Genomic DNA, 16,663 nt, shown 5'->3' on the forward strand with positions numbered 1-16,663 from the left:
ATTGGGAAAAATAAATAAAGTCTTATATTCAGGCCAATAGGGTATATGCATTAAATTCAAAGGCAGACAGGCTTCATCTCTCACCATTACATGGATAAATCATACAGGTGCAGGAGGATTCTAAACTTTAACTTAATGCTCAGCTTGTAGAGTGGCTACCAACTGTAAAACCAGGCATTACAGAGACATCAAAATACATTTTAATTTACTAAATAAACTGTATATTTAGTTGAAAACTATTGAGTAAAACATTTGACAACTAAAATGTGACAGTATTCAAAAGACTATAATCTTTTTTTAAATACACGCTCTAGTAGCCGTAGGTAGACTTATGAATGAACGATACAAAAATCCAGTGGCTGCCCAGCTTTTATTGAACAGAAATACAAAGTAACAACATTTAAGGTATAAATAAATAACTGAATAAAACAAATGACATTCAGCTATAAAAGCATGCCCTAAAAACCTAAAATAGGCCACCTCGCCGGGGAGGTCGAGCATGACCGTGTGCGATAGGACCGGAAAATTGAACTATGCCTTGGCAGGGCGATGCCAGAGGAAGCCCTGCTGGCGAAGAACTCTGCAACAGGTAAATGTGGAGAGCCACTACAACACTCTGCTGTCAGACACCAGCTCGTGAAGGAGTTCCCCGGCAAAGGCAAGACGGAGCACACCCGGAGCTTGGAGAAGGTCCAGAGGCCATGAAGGAAGCAATATAAACACATTGCAGTGCAGCAGAGGAGTAGCAGAGGAGTAGCGGTCCAGTCAGACTACCTTGCCATCACGGTGCCTGGCTGCCACTATACAGGCTACCGCTTGCTCCTGAGCTTCCACCAGGAGCTGCGCCAAGACACGCCTACTGGAAAGAACCAACAAATGTTTCCACAACATTCCCCCCCCCCCCCCATGTCGATTTGTTTTATTCCTATAACTAGGTCGGACGACCAGATCCACCAGTTTCCCCTGGCTTCTCACTGCCAAGGTGTAGTTCTCCATATTTTCAGGTCCCACTCCTATCACACAGACACGATCCAACAACAAGTTCCCCCTACGATTTACAGTACGAAAGAAAAAGCCAGCAGCCCAGCACTATTCCGGTACTTTTAAGTCATTATTCAATCACATGGACAAACATGGAGGGACGCGTTTCTGCCGAAGCAGGCTTGATGCTGAAACATGTCCTGCGTTTGCCGTGCGCTTTAACATGAATTAAAAAGTACCAGAAGGACTCTAGTGCCGAGCATAAATTCAATAAACCCATTGGCTGACTTATAAAAGGCCTTCTAAAACATGGGTCCATTTGGTTCAATTTGCAGGAACCCGGAGGGTCCCTGCATCTCACTTTACACGATGAACTCACTGACTGAACCTTATTCCATATTCCCACATGAACGGTTTTAAACTGAACACGAGTTTAATACCAAGTTTACCAACAAAACAAAAACCAATGAGCTTCTCTGAAGCCACTTCAAAAACATCTGCATGACACTTTATACAGTCTTCTGCTGTCCCTTCTTCCCGATCAGTGACTTGTGGATGTGCGGAATGACACCTGCAAAACACAAACAATTCATCAGTCAATGTGATGGAATATAATCCCTCCCCCCCAAAAAATAATCTCATGACAGAAATTATAAATCATGTTTAGGGTTTATCTGGTGGAAAAAGTACTTTAAGTAAAAGTACAGAATTCAACATTTACTTGAACATACAAAAGTATTGGCTTCAAAATGAACTGCAAAAAATAAGTACTCATTGTGCAGAATGTGTGGAGGGGTTAAATAACTAGATGTCCAGCAGCCTGAAAATCTAGTAGCGCTGATCGGAGCACCAACTAAAATGCATGAGAGTGTGACGAAAACCTCCAGAGGATTTCCGCTGAGCACTGTACTCACCGCCGCCGGCGATGGTGGCCTTGATGAGAGAGTCCAGCTCCTCGTCGCCGCGGATGGCGAGCTGCAGGTGGCGCGGCGTGATGCGCTTCACCTTCAGGTCCTTAGAGGCATTCCCAGCCAGCTCCAGAACCTGAGAGAGAGGACAAAACAAAACACAATAAGCTCCAGAACCTGAGAGGTCACAGACAATACATCACAGGGCAAAGCACAGGATTCTAGGGCCATGAACTGAAGTGGAAGCAAATATACCAAGTATGAAGAATGCGTTTTGTGATTGAACACAGCCAATCTACAACCTCACAAGGTGCCGGATGGGGAAATGAACTGGCCATTTTAGTTGTGCACAACATAAGCTGAAAGAACAGTAGAACACTAAATAAAAAGGGACAGTGCAGCATAGTCATATATATGCAATGCATGTCATATTCCTGTGTAAAGATATTTCAGATTTTTAATTAGAGCATCAACTGGATAGTACATATTATAAAAACAAGTACAGACAGGCTATAATGGGGTGAACACCCTCCCTCCCCGGTCATTGGAAAATGTGTTATAGACTGATGGGTTTCTGTCCAGACAGCAACTAGATCAATCTGGAAGCCCTTATGAAATCAAACCATGGCGTACCTCAGCGGTGAGATACTCCAGGATAGCAGCACTGTACACAGCGGCCGTGGCTCCAACTCTGCCATGGCTGGTGGTCCGGGACTTCAGGTGTCGATGGATTCGACCCACTGGAAACTGAGACAAAAAAAAAAAACATGTTTTGGTTCAAACCAAAAGTTGTTGGGAAAAAAAAAATAGTCAAAGCTCTGTGTTCCGATTGTAATCATTGTTAATTGTTCCGTCTCTCCAGCTCTTTAAAAACAACAGTCGGGTGGATTGAACAGAACATAAATGTTCAGGTGGATCGCACATTTCCAGCAAGTAATGAGTACGTAATTAATCAGCTTCATTTTTAAATAGTGTCCACATCACAATTTGGTCCGTTCATTTCTTTCTGAACACTCCTACAGTAAAGAATACAATCAGAACAGAGATAATATTTAACAGTCATTTCAAAATCACTTTAACTGATCGAGATGATGTTACTGTCGAAGCTTTTATTTTTAAGACTCAAAAGTAACCCATTAACAATGGCTGCATTGTATTGATTTAAAGCAAACGAACCTGCAGTCCAGCCCTCTGGGAACGAGAGATAGACTTGGTCTTGGTCTTCCCGGAGTCTTTACCTGCCTTGCCACCAGCCTGAAAACAGGGACATCATGTCATAAAATACACCTTTTTCATATCAATGACAGGTCTATTATTTAATTCAGCATTTGAGCCACGGACCAACGTTTGATGACATTTAACCTCTCAGACCCAAAACTAATTCATATTATTATAGTTATTGTTGGATAATATTGTCCACAATTCCATGCTGAATTGATGTTGGTACATTTATTAGGAGATATAACAGGGAAATGATCCCTTTATTAACAGTTTAATTGTTAAAGTAGACTTCTTGTAATCCAAATGATTAATCATTTAAGTCCTGGAGCGTGTACACAATGAATCAATTTCACTCTCAAAGGTTGATCTATAATAAGGGTCCATATGGTTACCAACTCTGAATCATTTACTAGCTGGTGGGGACCACTTGGAAACCGTCCTCAGGGAACCCGGACCACTGTTTGAGAAGCGGCCGCTTTAAACACTTAAGAGAAAATAGTAGCCCTGTAAACATGACTCTCGTATTCATACGAGAGTCATGACGCAACTTCACCCTGGTTTTTGCAGACGCTACATTTACAAATAATTAAAATATATAAACATTCGCATTTCAAATATAAAGTACTCACAAAGTGTCCCACGGGTGTTAGTTAGTAGCAGCGCCAGCGATTAGAATTTCTGCATCCCGCGTTGTTTAATAAAAAGCATTTTTATCCGAGGTGTTATTTTGCCATTGGCTTTCAACTACGCGCCCCTATGGGTCGGGAGGAGGGTTGCACTCGGTGTGTTCGATATAGGTACGCTGACCGCCCTGCCAATACAGACTAATAGGCGAGTGCGCTCCCGGTGTGCAACTGTGGATTTCCCAAACGAACCCCGTTTGAAAAAAGTAGCCGGAGAGCTCGGACAAAAATGCTTTTTATTAAAGAACGCGGGACGCAGCAATTCTAATCGCTCGCGCTGCTACTAACTAACACCCGTGGGACACTTTGTGAGTTCTTTATATTTGAAATCTGAATGTTTATATATATACGGAAATCTTGTAAATGCAGCGACTGCCAAAAACAGGGCAAAGTTACTGCATGACTGTCATGATAATTATCATGGCAGTCATGTTCCAGGGCTAAGAAAATAGCAGACCTACAAGCCATCATGGGCTTGTAGATCTTAAAATCTCGCGTGTAATTAAACGTGCAGCATGCCTTAAAATAAGGACGCCAGGTTTAAAGTAATTATAATAAACTCAAAAGCAGGTAACGTGAGCATTATCAGTGATCAATGATTAAAACACATACGGTGCCTTTAGCAGCAGTGTTGCCAGATCCTGCGAGAGAAATAAGCAATGGTGGAAAGAAATTCACAACCTACTGAAGTACCCTTACAACTTAAGTTTAGTAAAAGTATTGTTTTCAATAATAAATGTACTTACCAGTAAGTACATAAAGTACCGTAGTACCATTGTGCAGAAAAAATGTAAAGTTTTCAAATGAAAGGGGGGGGAATAGATGGGCCGCCATGGGCTGAAGTGGTTATTGTAGGTTTTATAATAATCAAAATCTACCAAGTAACTAAAGTTTTCAAATAAGGGTAAAAAAGTACAAAAAAAGTCGAGAACAAGAATGCATCCATCCCATAACTACTAATATACGCGATTTTACAGAAGGGGAAAAAAGCCCAACGTTGCTTGTAACAAGCAGACATGGCAACACGTGTTAGCATCCAGCAGCTAACTACAGCATAGCAGCTCGAGTGAGCCGGCTGTTAATTCGTTTTAAACAGCCACTCACTCGAGCGCAAGCAGCGTGTTGAATAAATAACCTTGAAAAACAAAAATGAGAGACTCACCATGTTTAAAAACAGACAGTAATAATAATAGTCAAGTTGTTGTGCTACAAGACGCCGTGGTGTATGTTCTTCTCTTCTTCAGAATGAATATGTTGATTTTGGTTTGGTTTTTGAATGAAATGCGTCGTAGTCCCGCCTACTTTTATACGCTTCCTGCGCTTCCGGGAAAGGCAGGGAGCTAATCAGATCTCGACTGGCGTGGCGTTGAGCCAATCGCGACGGTCGATCCTTGCGTGCAGGAAGGAAAATGTCCCAGTGGTCTCTGGGTAGTGTAGTTGTTCAGTGTTGTTTCACACAAACAAAGTAAACCCTTTATGATGTTCAAGGACCCCGGCCGTCCCCGCCCCAAGACTGCCCAAAAGAATCACATTTGAACTGGGGGACAAAACTTTAATAAAAAGATTTTGAAAAGAAAGAAAGAACTGGGGGGACACCCCCCCCCCCCCCCCCACACACACACACACCCTGAGCACTGTCAGGAATTGTTAATTGGGTTTAAATCCTCTTAGCAGACCTTGTATTGAACTCCTACTTTCCTGTGTTTTTTTTCTGCAAGCTATTCATAAAGTATTTCAATCAATCAATCAATCAATCAACCTTTAATTGAATTTACTTACTTTTTATGGGACTAAAACACTTTTAAAACATTTTTCTGCCCAGGGCTATGCAGTAGCCTACACTGAGCACATGATGTGAGGTGAGTGTATGTTTTTATAATTCATTTTCTTTGCATATACTGCATAAGCCTGTAGCCTATATTGTGTCCATTCATTATTATTGTTGCACTCCTGCCACTCAAATTGTTTAGACTGATATGCCTATGTGTATTATAAAATAAATATTATGTTATTCCACTGCAATCAAAGAAAGAAAAACTTGTGTGAAGTGAGGGGCGCCCAGATCTTTGTGGGTATGTTGATGTTCTCATGTCCGTGAAAAATGAAATACATTTAGGCCTATTGCAAGATGTATTAATATCAGCATAATGACGTTGCTGATTACCCTAAACAAACATTAAAGTCCATAGACTTTGCTAAATTATTATGCAATTCGTGCCAGGCATGAATTAGGCCTACATCATAATTTACCTTTGGCAAATAGGCTGGGACAGGAAATGTATAATTAGGCAGCCTATTGGTGGGGCTTGCGCATCGTTAAACAAGGCTCCAGACTTCCCAAAACAAACTGGTCAGGCTCCTTTTCTTGGCCTCACCCCCCGAACCCACCTCACCCCTGCCCACTTTGACAGGCTGGAATGGCTTAGGGTCGACGACAGAGCATCTTGCAATGGGTCTGGTCCACAAGATTCGATACACCACCAAGATACCCATGTACCTGTCTAAATACTTCCTTAATGTTAACGAAGTCCACACACAACACCAGAGGGAGTGCAACAAACCATGTGCATCCAGATTCGACACATACAAGGGACTCAATTCTTACAAGGGACTAAATTATTTTCGCTCCTATGCCACCAAAATGTGGAACGCCCTACCAACAGTCATTAAGACATGCAAATCCCTTGGCTCCTTCAAAACCGCTCTCAAAGGGCACCTACGGACGGCTGCAATTCGAAACTGGCCCCTGTAAAATCTGAATCCCCCCCCAATAGAAGTCTTTGTAGAAGAGTGGCCATTGGACTGGCCCCATGAACTGAACAGTCGTAACTGTCGTACTTCAATGGCTCTGGGGCTAGCGCGCGCCCCTCAAAAAAAACAACGCACATCCTCCCCTTGTCTTGGTGCTGAGCCAAAATCATGAAAAACAAGATGGGCCCGGGGGCTCACACATTTTAGTTACGGCAAACAGTCAGCAGCAGATATAACGTTATATCTTTTGCACAAGTTTGCTGTATAATAATATATAATAGGTTAATAGGTTCATTTGTACTGTGTCTCTGACCTGGGAACTGGGACACATCAGACTAGGACAACAAAAACTCTGTGAGCACTGCGCAGCACTCTGTGTAGCCTGTAGGCTACTGTATCCATGTGCTGCATGTGCACTGTACGTAGCTCCTAGTAGGCCTATACACTGGTTCCCAAACGTTGTTTTTCCCCCAGGGGACCCATTTTTCTAAGATAAAAACCAGGTGACCCAATTCCCAATATTAAACTCACAAGGCATATAACAACTAGATTGCATGTAGCGTTCAATTGATTTATTTGTTTTGTCTTTACTTGTGTATTAAAGCACAGAAAATCCTAGTTAGTGTGGCTATATAGGCAACACACTGCAGAGTTGTGCTCTGAAAATAAAAAATAGAAAATAAAGATTGTGATGTGCTGTGATCTTGTGATCATCTGCTATTTTCAGAGTGCAATTCTCCCGATCACAACCAAACATAAAATGTCTTGTCTTTTACTGGACCTTGTCTCCACTATAGTCCCTCCTTAATGTTTAGTCAAGTTTGTATTTGTTAATTAAATTGTCAATATATTCAGTCTTATAGTTTAAGTCTTCATAGCTTAGTATTTATTTAGTTTTCGTCAGTGAAAAAAAACGTTGTGTCTTATAACTTATGGTGTTTTAAATAAAAGAAAACACCATTGGAGCAAACCTGTGTGCGGACTTTCTTCTCTTCACTGTATTTACCTTAGTCCAGCACCAGCCAGGAACTGGATGTGCGCAAGCCACCTGCTTTTTAAACTTTTTTTTCTTTGTTGTCTTTTAATGTGTGTGCCACAACTCGGAGTGGGGGCACACACTACTATACAACTACTAAAAAGTGAAATTCAAATGGGGGGAGTGGGCCACACCCCCCATTTCACTTTTTATTTTTGAAGATGTTTGGTCTGCAATTTCAAATATCTGACGTAACTTTCAAAGCAAACATGTGTCATAAATTCCATAGCCCGAACTGGGTTATGGTATGTCAATGCAATGCAGAATAGACAGGTTCCGAGGACAGGTTTTTGAGGATAGCTGAAACCTGTCTTGGTGGAACTCCCTTTGGATTAGTTTTCATCGACCTGGCCGCTTGTTTCTCTTGCAAAATCTGGCAACAGCTGAGCTGTACTGTACATATAAAAGCAGCTTGTCAGTAAAGTATAGCAGACCTGACAAGACTGTAGTATAGCCTACTGACAGGTTCCGCTGTGAACGTGCTCGTTTAGTTATGTTGGCGTCTCTGGCCTTCTTGGATTCTCCTGGCCCAGTAACGGACGGGCTGAGCCCCCATCAGCCCCAAGGGCTCAGTACAGGGGGCGCTAGAGGAAACTGCCGGCCCATCATCGGTACGTTTCACACCTGCCTGCTTGCCTGCCTGCCTGCCTGCCTGTCTGTCTGTCTCTGCCTGCCTGCCTGCCTGCCTGCCTGCCTGCCTGCCTGTCTCTGCCTGCCTGCCTGTCTGTCTGTCTGTCTCTGCCTGCCTGCCTGCCTGTCTGTCTGTCTCTGCCTGCCTGCCTGCCTGCCTGTCTGTCTGTCTGCCTGCCTGCTTGCCTGCCTGCCTGCCTGCCTGCCTGCCTGCCTGCCTGCCTGCCTGCCTGCCTGCCTGCGAGTCTAATCCTCTGTGTTGTCTCTACTAATCCTCTGTGTTGTCTCAGGTATACTGGCTCAGGAGAACAGTCCCATTGACACCTTCGCCCGGGGCTCCTGCTACATCGCTGGGTCCTTCGTCAAGTTCCTGGAGTCTGCCGGTGCCAGAGTGGTGCCCGTCAGGCATGCACGCACATTTGAAATGTTTAGTTACCTGGTGGCTGTGGTTTGAGATTACTATTGAGGTTAGGGTTAAGGTTAGGGTTAGGCTGGGCATAGTTTTTGTGTGGTTAACCCATTTAGGACTTAGGCCGATTCTAAAAATCACACCCACGTGAAGTGAGGGGCGCTAATATATTAAAGTCTAACTCATGTTGATTAGGTGATGTAATGGTGATGTAAACAAACGGTGCCAACACAAACATTAAACGCCATTAACAATAAAGAGACAATATGACGTAAACGACATACTATGACGTACATTTTCCCTTTATTGTCAATGCGTTTACTAAACAAACTTTGAACTAAAGGCAAACATTAAACCTGCGTATAAACGCTTTCTAAATCCTGAGCTACATTTTCTGAAAAATGTTATGTTGCTAGTTGCTACTGTAGGCTACAAATAGCAATATGAAGCAATATGAAAAACCGCAAAAGGGGTTCCCGTCCTCAGCGTCCTGAATGGGAGTTAGGGTTAGGTTGTAATCTCACTTGGAGTGAGAGAGACACAATGGTCTGCAGCAGGGAGACATGCAGTTTCCCCTTGCCATCTCAGTTCAGTCCACAGGAGGCCACCTCGGGCATTAACCCCACAGGAGGCCACTTGTCATTAGTCAGTGAAAGTAGATAGTCAATAGTCATAGGTGCTCTGACAGAGATACGTTTTCTTTCTTGTTTTCTTTTTTTTATTCCCAGGATTTTTGTAACCCATTTTTTTCACCCAGTGACAATTGTCAATTGTAATCCTGGGCACTACACACAACCTGGGGAGAACAACGGACTGTCCTCATGCTTCCTTCTATGCATGGGCGTCGAAGCCGCTTCTTTTCACCTGACAGGGGTGAATTTCTGCGGTTGGACGTAGCGCGTGGAAGGAGCACGTTATTCCAACCCCCTCCATCAGGTGCCCCGGCTGGCCAGGGGGAGGCAGTATAAAGACCAGGATTTCTCTGGCAAGAGATACTGGGGTCAGATATAACATTCTCTGAGGCAGGGCAGATACCTAGTTGCATATGGCAACTTTTAATCGAAGATATCTGGATTACATATCCAGTCTAGCTATTAAATGTTCAAACGGCTTGCCATAGGCAGCCACCGCCTCAGAGGTACAGTATACCCTGCACCCCAGGGTATAACGTCAACCCAGCAGCACAATATCATTTAGGTCCGGTCAGTCTGACCACACACCAAAGCCAGTTCTCCAGCGATGACATCTAACAGGCTTTCCTTTCTGTCTTTGTTTAAGCAGAATCAACCACACAGAAGAAGAGTATACAAAGTTATTCCATTCCATAAATGGGTGAGCTCACTTTTAAAATGATAAAAAGCACAATGAACATTTTATAATGGTTTGCTCTGCCACCGGTGTATGCAAGTGTGCATGTGCGTGTGCGTGTGCGCGCGCGTGCGTGTGCGTGTGTGTGTGAATGTAATGCACAATCTAATCTATGTAAAGATAGATTGGATAAAAGCGTTATATAAATGCAACTTTACCATTTGTTAGGAGTCTTTGTTCTTACAGAAGTTTGGTGTGGTTTCACCTCCTCTCTTCTTCATCAGTTTGATGCTGCCAGGAGGATGTGCTGACCTTCAGACGTCAGGGTTCGCCCGGACAGCAAAGATCTTCTTTGAATTGGCTGTGAAGGTAAAGATCTTCTTTGAACTGGCTGTGAAGGTAAAGATCTTCTTTGAACTGGCTGTGAAGGTAAAGATCTTCTTTGAACTGGCTGTGAAGGTGAAGATATTCTGTGAACTGACTGTGAAGGTAAAGATCTATGAACTGGCTCTGAAGGTAACGTTGGTTCAATGCTGTTGCTGTACAGTATGTGTACATCTATCTGAATTCAAGGCTTCAGGGGGGTGTGTCATGTGAAAATAATCGTTGTGATTTGGCGCTATATATATATTATGAATAAAATTGGCTTGGCCTGATACTTTTTACTTGCATTACCAGATGCGTGTGTGTTGAAGTGTGTTGAAGAATGAAGACATAACTTTGATCAGTTTGATGTCCTCTGTGTGTTCCTCAGGCCAACGATGCGGGGGATTACTTCCCCATCTGGGGGGTGTGTCTGGGTCACCAGCTGCTCGTGGTCCTCATAACGAACCAGAACACCCGCGTCCAGACAGATACTCTGTCTGTGGCTCTGCCGCTCACATTCACAGAAGGTAATAAATAATCATCTTACAATGAGCCAGCGTTTCCCAAAACCTAAAGGCCTTTAACACATATAGCCTACTCCAGTTTTAGGTGATAAGGTATACTCACCTTTTCGGTGGTTAGTAAAACCAGAGAGATGTGTTTGGGTGAGCGGCGAGTCGCTTATCACTGCAGCTCAATGACGTCATGTTGTAGTTTTCCCAACCACCGCGGTGGTCACCTTATCACCTAAAACTGGAGTATACGCCGTGGGCCTTAACAGACAGTACACATACACAATTAATTGGATTAGCTGCAGCCGTGTTGCTTGCATCACAGTGTACTTGGGTAGTCTCTCCTGAAGTGTCCAGGTATTGTATCTTCCCTCAGTGTGTGTGTGTGTGTGTGTGTGTGTGTATGTGTGTGTGTGTGTGTGTGTGTGTGTGTGTGTGTGTGTGTGTGTGTGTGTGTGTCTGTGTGTGTGTCTGCGTGTGTGTGCGTGCCTGTGTGCATGTTTGTGTAAGTGCTTTACATGCAGAAATTAAAAACAAAGACAGGCAAAATACAATAGAATAGTAGTCAAACAAAAAACAGGAAAACATACGAAAAGAAAAATAATAACACAGTAAAATAACAACACAAACCATTATGATACATTGGGAAAGGCTTGTGCAAATAGTAAAGTTTTAAGTTGTTTTTTAAAAATGTCAACCGAGGCTGCGGATCTCAACACCCGTGGGAGGGCATTCCACAGTGTGGGCGCTACAACCTGAAAGGCTCTGCCACCTTTTGTTTTCAGTTTGGTGCTAGGAATTTTTAGAAGACCCTGATCCGCAGACCTTAGGGCCCTCTCAGGCACGTAGCGTTGAACTAGGTCAGTAATGTACAGTATAATGGAGCCTGACCATTTAGAGCTCTATAAGTGAGCACCAGGACCTTGAAATTAACTCTGTATTTAACCGGAAGCCAATGTAAGGAGGCTAAGACTGGGGTGATGTGTGCATGCGTGTGTGCGTGCGTGTGTCTTCCAGAGGCCAAGTCCAGCCGTTTGTTCGGAGGGTTTCCCAGACACCTGATGCAGTCTCTGGCTGAGGAGAACATCGCCCCCCACTTCCACAAATGGAGTTTCTCAATGCAGGTACGATTGATTGATTGATTGATTGATTGATTGATTGATTGATGGATTGATTGATTGATTGATTGATTGATTGATTGATTGATTGATTGATTGATTGATTGATTGGTTGATGGATGGATGGATGGATGGATGGATGGATGGATGGATGGATGATGGGGCGGCAGTGGTTCAGGGGTAGAGTGGGCGGTAGATCAGCTGGATGGGAACCGTCAAATGCACTTTAAATCGTTTATTAGGGAACCAGCAACGTTTCCGCCTATACAGCATTCATCAGATAGCCTGATGAAGGCCGTATAGGCAGAAATTATCCCTAATAAACTATTTAACTGTAATAATTATAATTATTATTACAAAACATACACTAACCACTTCAGCCATATATTTCAGCCATTTGAAAATGTGCTGATCTACAAGGAAAATATTTTTAGAACTGAATTGGAACATTCTGCACTTTTACTTTTGGTAGTATATTTTGATACCGATACCTTTGTAATTTTACTCAAGTACACTTTGAATACGGGACTTCTACTTGTAACAGAGTATCTTATCTACATTGCATGTATTGCATCCCTGGTAAATTACTGTATGTGATCCAACAGGAATACAACCATAACGTCAAGTTCAAGACGTTCTATAAGGTTTTGTCCACCAACAGTGACGGCAACACCGACTTCATCTCCACCATGGAAGGTATGTAGCAGAGTGACTCACAACCTCAGCCTTTGGTGTCGTGAGTGTAGCAGAGTAGCTCACAACAGTGTTGCCAGATGTACGATAATTTCACCCTCTGCACGCATTCTAAAAATGGCCTTAATGTACGATAATTTCGCCATATCACAAAAGATGTGTGCATTTACTAAATTCCTTGGCTGCTGGTTTGGAATCCAGTTTGACCTTTTTAAAAATCAGTCAGGAAATCAGTAAATCTGACCCTAGATCTGTACTTGGAGGTCCAGGACGTTGGCTGCTACAACACAGCATATGTGATGTGTTTTTGTATCATAGGAGTATCAAACTAGGTTGTTTCTTACACTAAATAAATACAATTTCTTTTGTGAAATTACATACAGTATTGGTTTAGTTTTTTTTGGCTGTGTACGATAGTTTTCTTTGAAATTAGCTCCGTTTGGAAATTGGAACCTCACTCTTAGCTCCGAGAAGAGGTTCTGTGTCAACTCAGGCGAAAACCCTTTAAGCAGTATCGTTTCCAAAAAGTAAAGGTATTTCCAGCTAGATGTTATACTTAGGACAGGCACGTATTTTTTTAGACAGCCCTGCTGAAACAACCGCTTACCAAGCGTATGAAGTCAGTCAGTACCATGTTTTCTCCCAATGCAATCTTACGGAAGCAGTACTGTGCATGCAGACGGGGGTTGACTGGCCACAGGCTGACTAAATAATATGCAATTTAAGCCTGATTTATGCAGTTGTTTCACCCCTGTCTAAAGCATTTACATACCTGTCCTAAGGTTATCATTTATAGCTAGCCAGAAATACCTTTACTTTTTGGAAACAAGCTTCCAGTACGATAATTCAACATTTCACATTATGGCAACACTGCTCACAACTGCAAATTGCCAAAACTGTAATCCTGGGCACTATACTCTCCCTCTGCAATTATTATTATTATTAGGCATGTTGTCTTGTCTCCCAGCCTACTGTTACTTGTATGATTACTATATTTTAAATGTATTTTGTCTTGTCTTTCAGCCTACAGGTATCCATTCTATGGAGTCCAGTGGCATCCGGAGAAAGCACCCTTTGAGTGGATAGACAAGCCTGGCATGGTTCACTCTGTCACCGCCATGTCTATCTCATTCTACGCTGCCATCTTCTTTGTGTCGGAAGGTGAGACGCCGCAAATTAGTCAGGCCAGGCGGGGTCTCGGGCCAGCCAAGGTAGGGCCCAGGTAAGGCCGGCTGGCCAGGCCTTAATTTTCGGGCCTGTTGTGAAGTCTAGTTATCGCCGGCTGCGCTAATGATAAATGTGCTGCGCTAATGATAAATCTTTTGAAAATGCATTCTTGGTGTGTGCGACCCTTTACCAATTCTATAATGTTGATTTAAGCTGGTAACGCACCATAAGTCAGAGCGTGGTGGTCACAAGGAAGTTATAGGCCAATCAATCAAATCAGTGCACAACCACAAACATATGCAAGTTGGGCAACCAAATGGTCAGCGACGAGCCTGGTGGAAATGTCAACATAAACAGTGGAACAAAACCAAAATACAGACAGGGGGATGTGTCTTTCTGCAAGGAAACACACCTGACAGAGGGAAATGAGCGGTGGCGCGCAATAATATTTATATAAAAGGCTATAGTTTCCGTTTAAATAATTGAACTTGTGTGTGCGAGGATGTTCGCCTGTGCATACATCCTGCAGCACTACTGTGACATTCTTATGTTCTGTATGTTCTCAGTAATAAAATGTGACAACACTTTCTATTTACTGCTCAGATCCAGTTTCGACCCCGCCTATTGGCTTTGTTATTTGCACACATCAAGCACACAGACCAATTGATTGATTGATTGGAAGTCCATACAAAAACTGTTACTTTGTGGTCGAACCGTGATTAAGCATTGCACTTGGGTCCATCCACCTTTTTCAATTAAAAAAAAACAGGAAATCATAAAGAAATAAAAAAAAATCAAATGTGAAGTGAGGGGCGCTCTTATCATCGTACATCATCATACATCATCACATTTCGGCCAGTCACAAATTTGCGTCCTCACCTTCGTCATCAATGTTTGTGTTTTTTTACACTATGACATAAAATTGTCCATTCATTTTCAATGGGAATTTAATGTTTGTGTAGGACAAAGTTTATGCACACACACTAAAAGCTGGAACAAGGAGGGCCTAGAAAAAAAAGTAAAAAACATGTACAGAGAAAGGTGTGGGGGGGAGCAGCCTCAGAATCAATTTACAGGGGCCAGTTTCGGATTGCAGCCGTCCGTAGGTTGTCTTTGAGAGCGGTTTTGAAGGAGTCAAGGGAATCACATGTCTTAATGGCTGTTGGTAGGGCGTTCCACATTTTAGTGATCCAGATCTGCTTCCGACCTGCAACGCCCCTCTTCCATTGTCTCGTTTTGTTTTAATTTGTCCCTGAACTGTCAATCTAGCAACATGTATTAATGTCATTCGCTGTGAGAAGGGTGGGCGTCTACTAGTGACTGCAACTTTTGGTCTCTGAGACATGCAAGGAGATTAAAAGAAGTCTGAGTCTATCTTCTTATAACACATCCACTTCATAAAATAATGATACATGCCCGGCCGTTGCACAGTTTCTATTGCCCAACAATTATGGTGGAGAATGACTTGTCGAGGTCGAGGTCAGCATGCAAGCCGTGTCAAGGTAGCAACGTTATTTAACAATAGTCATGGTTTGGATGGTGGGATGTCTGTCATTTCATTACAGATACAGATGACAGATGATGATATTCACAGTCAGTGCTGCAGGGTGTACTATTTAGATTTTAGAGCTTAACCGCACACCACTCTACACTGCCCACTTGTGGTCAAGGTACAAATAAAGCAAGGCCTAGAGATGGTGCAGTGCGAGGGAAATGTCAATACTTTTCAAGCTGTTTTACTTTTCAGTACATCTGAGAAGGTTTTGTGCCAGCTAGGGACAGCAAAGAGGAGATTTAAAATTCTGCTAACTGCTAACTTCCACCAACCCTCTCTCTCTCCCCCCTCTCTCTCTCTCTATCTCTCTCTCTCTCCCCCCTCCTCTCCCTCTCTCTCTCCAGCCATGAAGAGTAACCACCAGTTCTCCAGTCGTCTGGAGGAAGACGAGGCTATGATCTATAACTTCTCTCCTGTCTTCAGAGGACAAGGAAACATCTTCATGGAGAAATACTACTTTGACTGAATTTTATTTTATTCATTTTCGGTCTCGCAAGACCGAAACGTTGCTTCTTAAATAAATCCTCTGAACCTAGCAAGTGGCGGTGTGCGGGTGTCCCTCCTTTCTACATTAGAGATGGTGCAGTGGGAGTGAAATGTTAAATGTCAATACTTTTCAAGCTGTTTTACTTTTCAGTACATCTGTCATGATCTGTGCCAGCTATAGGGACAGCAAAGAGGAGATTTAAAATGAAATCTTGCCTCCTCTCTCTCCCATTTCTGCTAACTGCCACCAACCCCCCCCCCCCCTCTCTCTCTCCCCCCCCCCGCCTCTCCCTCTCTCTCTCCCCCCCCCTCCTCTCTCCCCCCCCCCCCCCCCCCTCCCCTCCCTCTCTCTCTCCAGCCATGAAGAGTAACCACCAGTTCTCCAGTCGTCTGGAGGAAGACGAGGCTATGTTCTCTAACTTCTCTCCTGTCTTCAGAGGACAAGGAAACATCTTCATGGAGAAATTATATTTGCACGAGTGAGGCTGTGTTGGAGCTACTGGACACAAAACAACCCGGCCTCTGTATCAAATATAAATAGGCTATATTTCAAGGCAGTGTGTCGCTCTTCCATGGCCATGGGCCATAGTGTAAAGGCTCATACATAGTCTGGATTTTCGGTGGTTAGGTGAGTGACCACCGAACTACAACATGACATCACGAGCCGCGGTGAAGAGCAAACCATGCACCGCCACCGCTCCAGCCCTTTTCTCTGTTTTTACTCACCACCGCTCAACGTTATTTCAGCTCCGGTGGTCAGCTCACCACCGGAGCGGTGGTCACCTCACCACCGAAAATCCAGACTATGAATAGATTCACTATTAATAGATTAATTAAAT

At 43.3% G+C, this 16,663-nt stretch overlaps 2 protein-coding genes across 2 annotated transcripts; one reads left to right on the forward strand and one right to left on the reverse strand.

Moving 5' to 3' along the window:
- Nucleotides 1-351: 351 nt before the first annotated feature.
- LOC310875271 (histone H2A.Z) lies at nucleotides 352-5,092 on the reverse strand. Its single transcript, XM_083788453.1, has 5 exons — nucleotides 4,956-5,092; nucleotides 3,066-3,143; nucleotides 2,523-2,636; nucleotides 1,896-2,025; nucleotides 352-1,552 (listed from the first exon to the last, which is right to left on the reverse strand). The coding sequence occupies exons 1-5, from the start codon at nucleotides 4,956-4,958 to the stop codon at nucleotides 1,491-1,493; spliced, it is 387 nt and encodes a 128-aa protein (XP_083644579.1). The 5' UTR covers nucleotides 4,959-5,092; the 3' UTR covers nucleotides 352-1,490.
- Nucleotides 5,093-8,073: 2,981 nt separating this feature from the next.
- LOC310876112 (gamma-glutamyl hydrolase-like) lies at nucleotides 8,074-15,804 on the forward strand (the record flags this gene model as incomplete). Its single annotated transcript, XM_083789558.1, has 9 exons — nucleotides 8,074-8,191; nucleotides 8,501-8,615; nucleotides 9,901-9,951; nucleotides 10,212-10,296; nucleotides 10,682-10,820; nucleotides 11,823-11,929; nucleotides 12,529-12,619; nucleotides 13,640-13,777; nucleotides 15,683-15,804. 9 exons carry the CDS (start codon nucleotides 8,074-8,076, stop codon nucleotides 15,802-15,804), a joined length of 966 nt encoding a protein of 321 aa, XP_083645684.1.
- Between the last annotated feature and the right edge of the window lie 859 nt (nucleotides 15,805-16,663).

This window comes from Protomyctophum parallelum (genome assembly GCF_964188405.1).
Source record: "Protomyctophum parallelum genome assembly, chromosome: 18".
NCBI classification, from domain to species: Eukaryota; Metazoa; Chordata; class Actinopteri; order Myctophiformes; family Myctophidae; genus Protomyctophum; species Protomyctophum parallelum.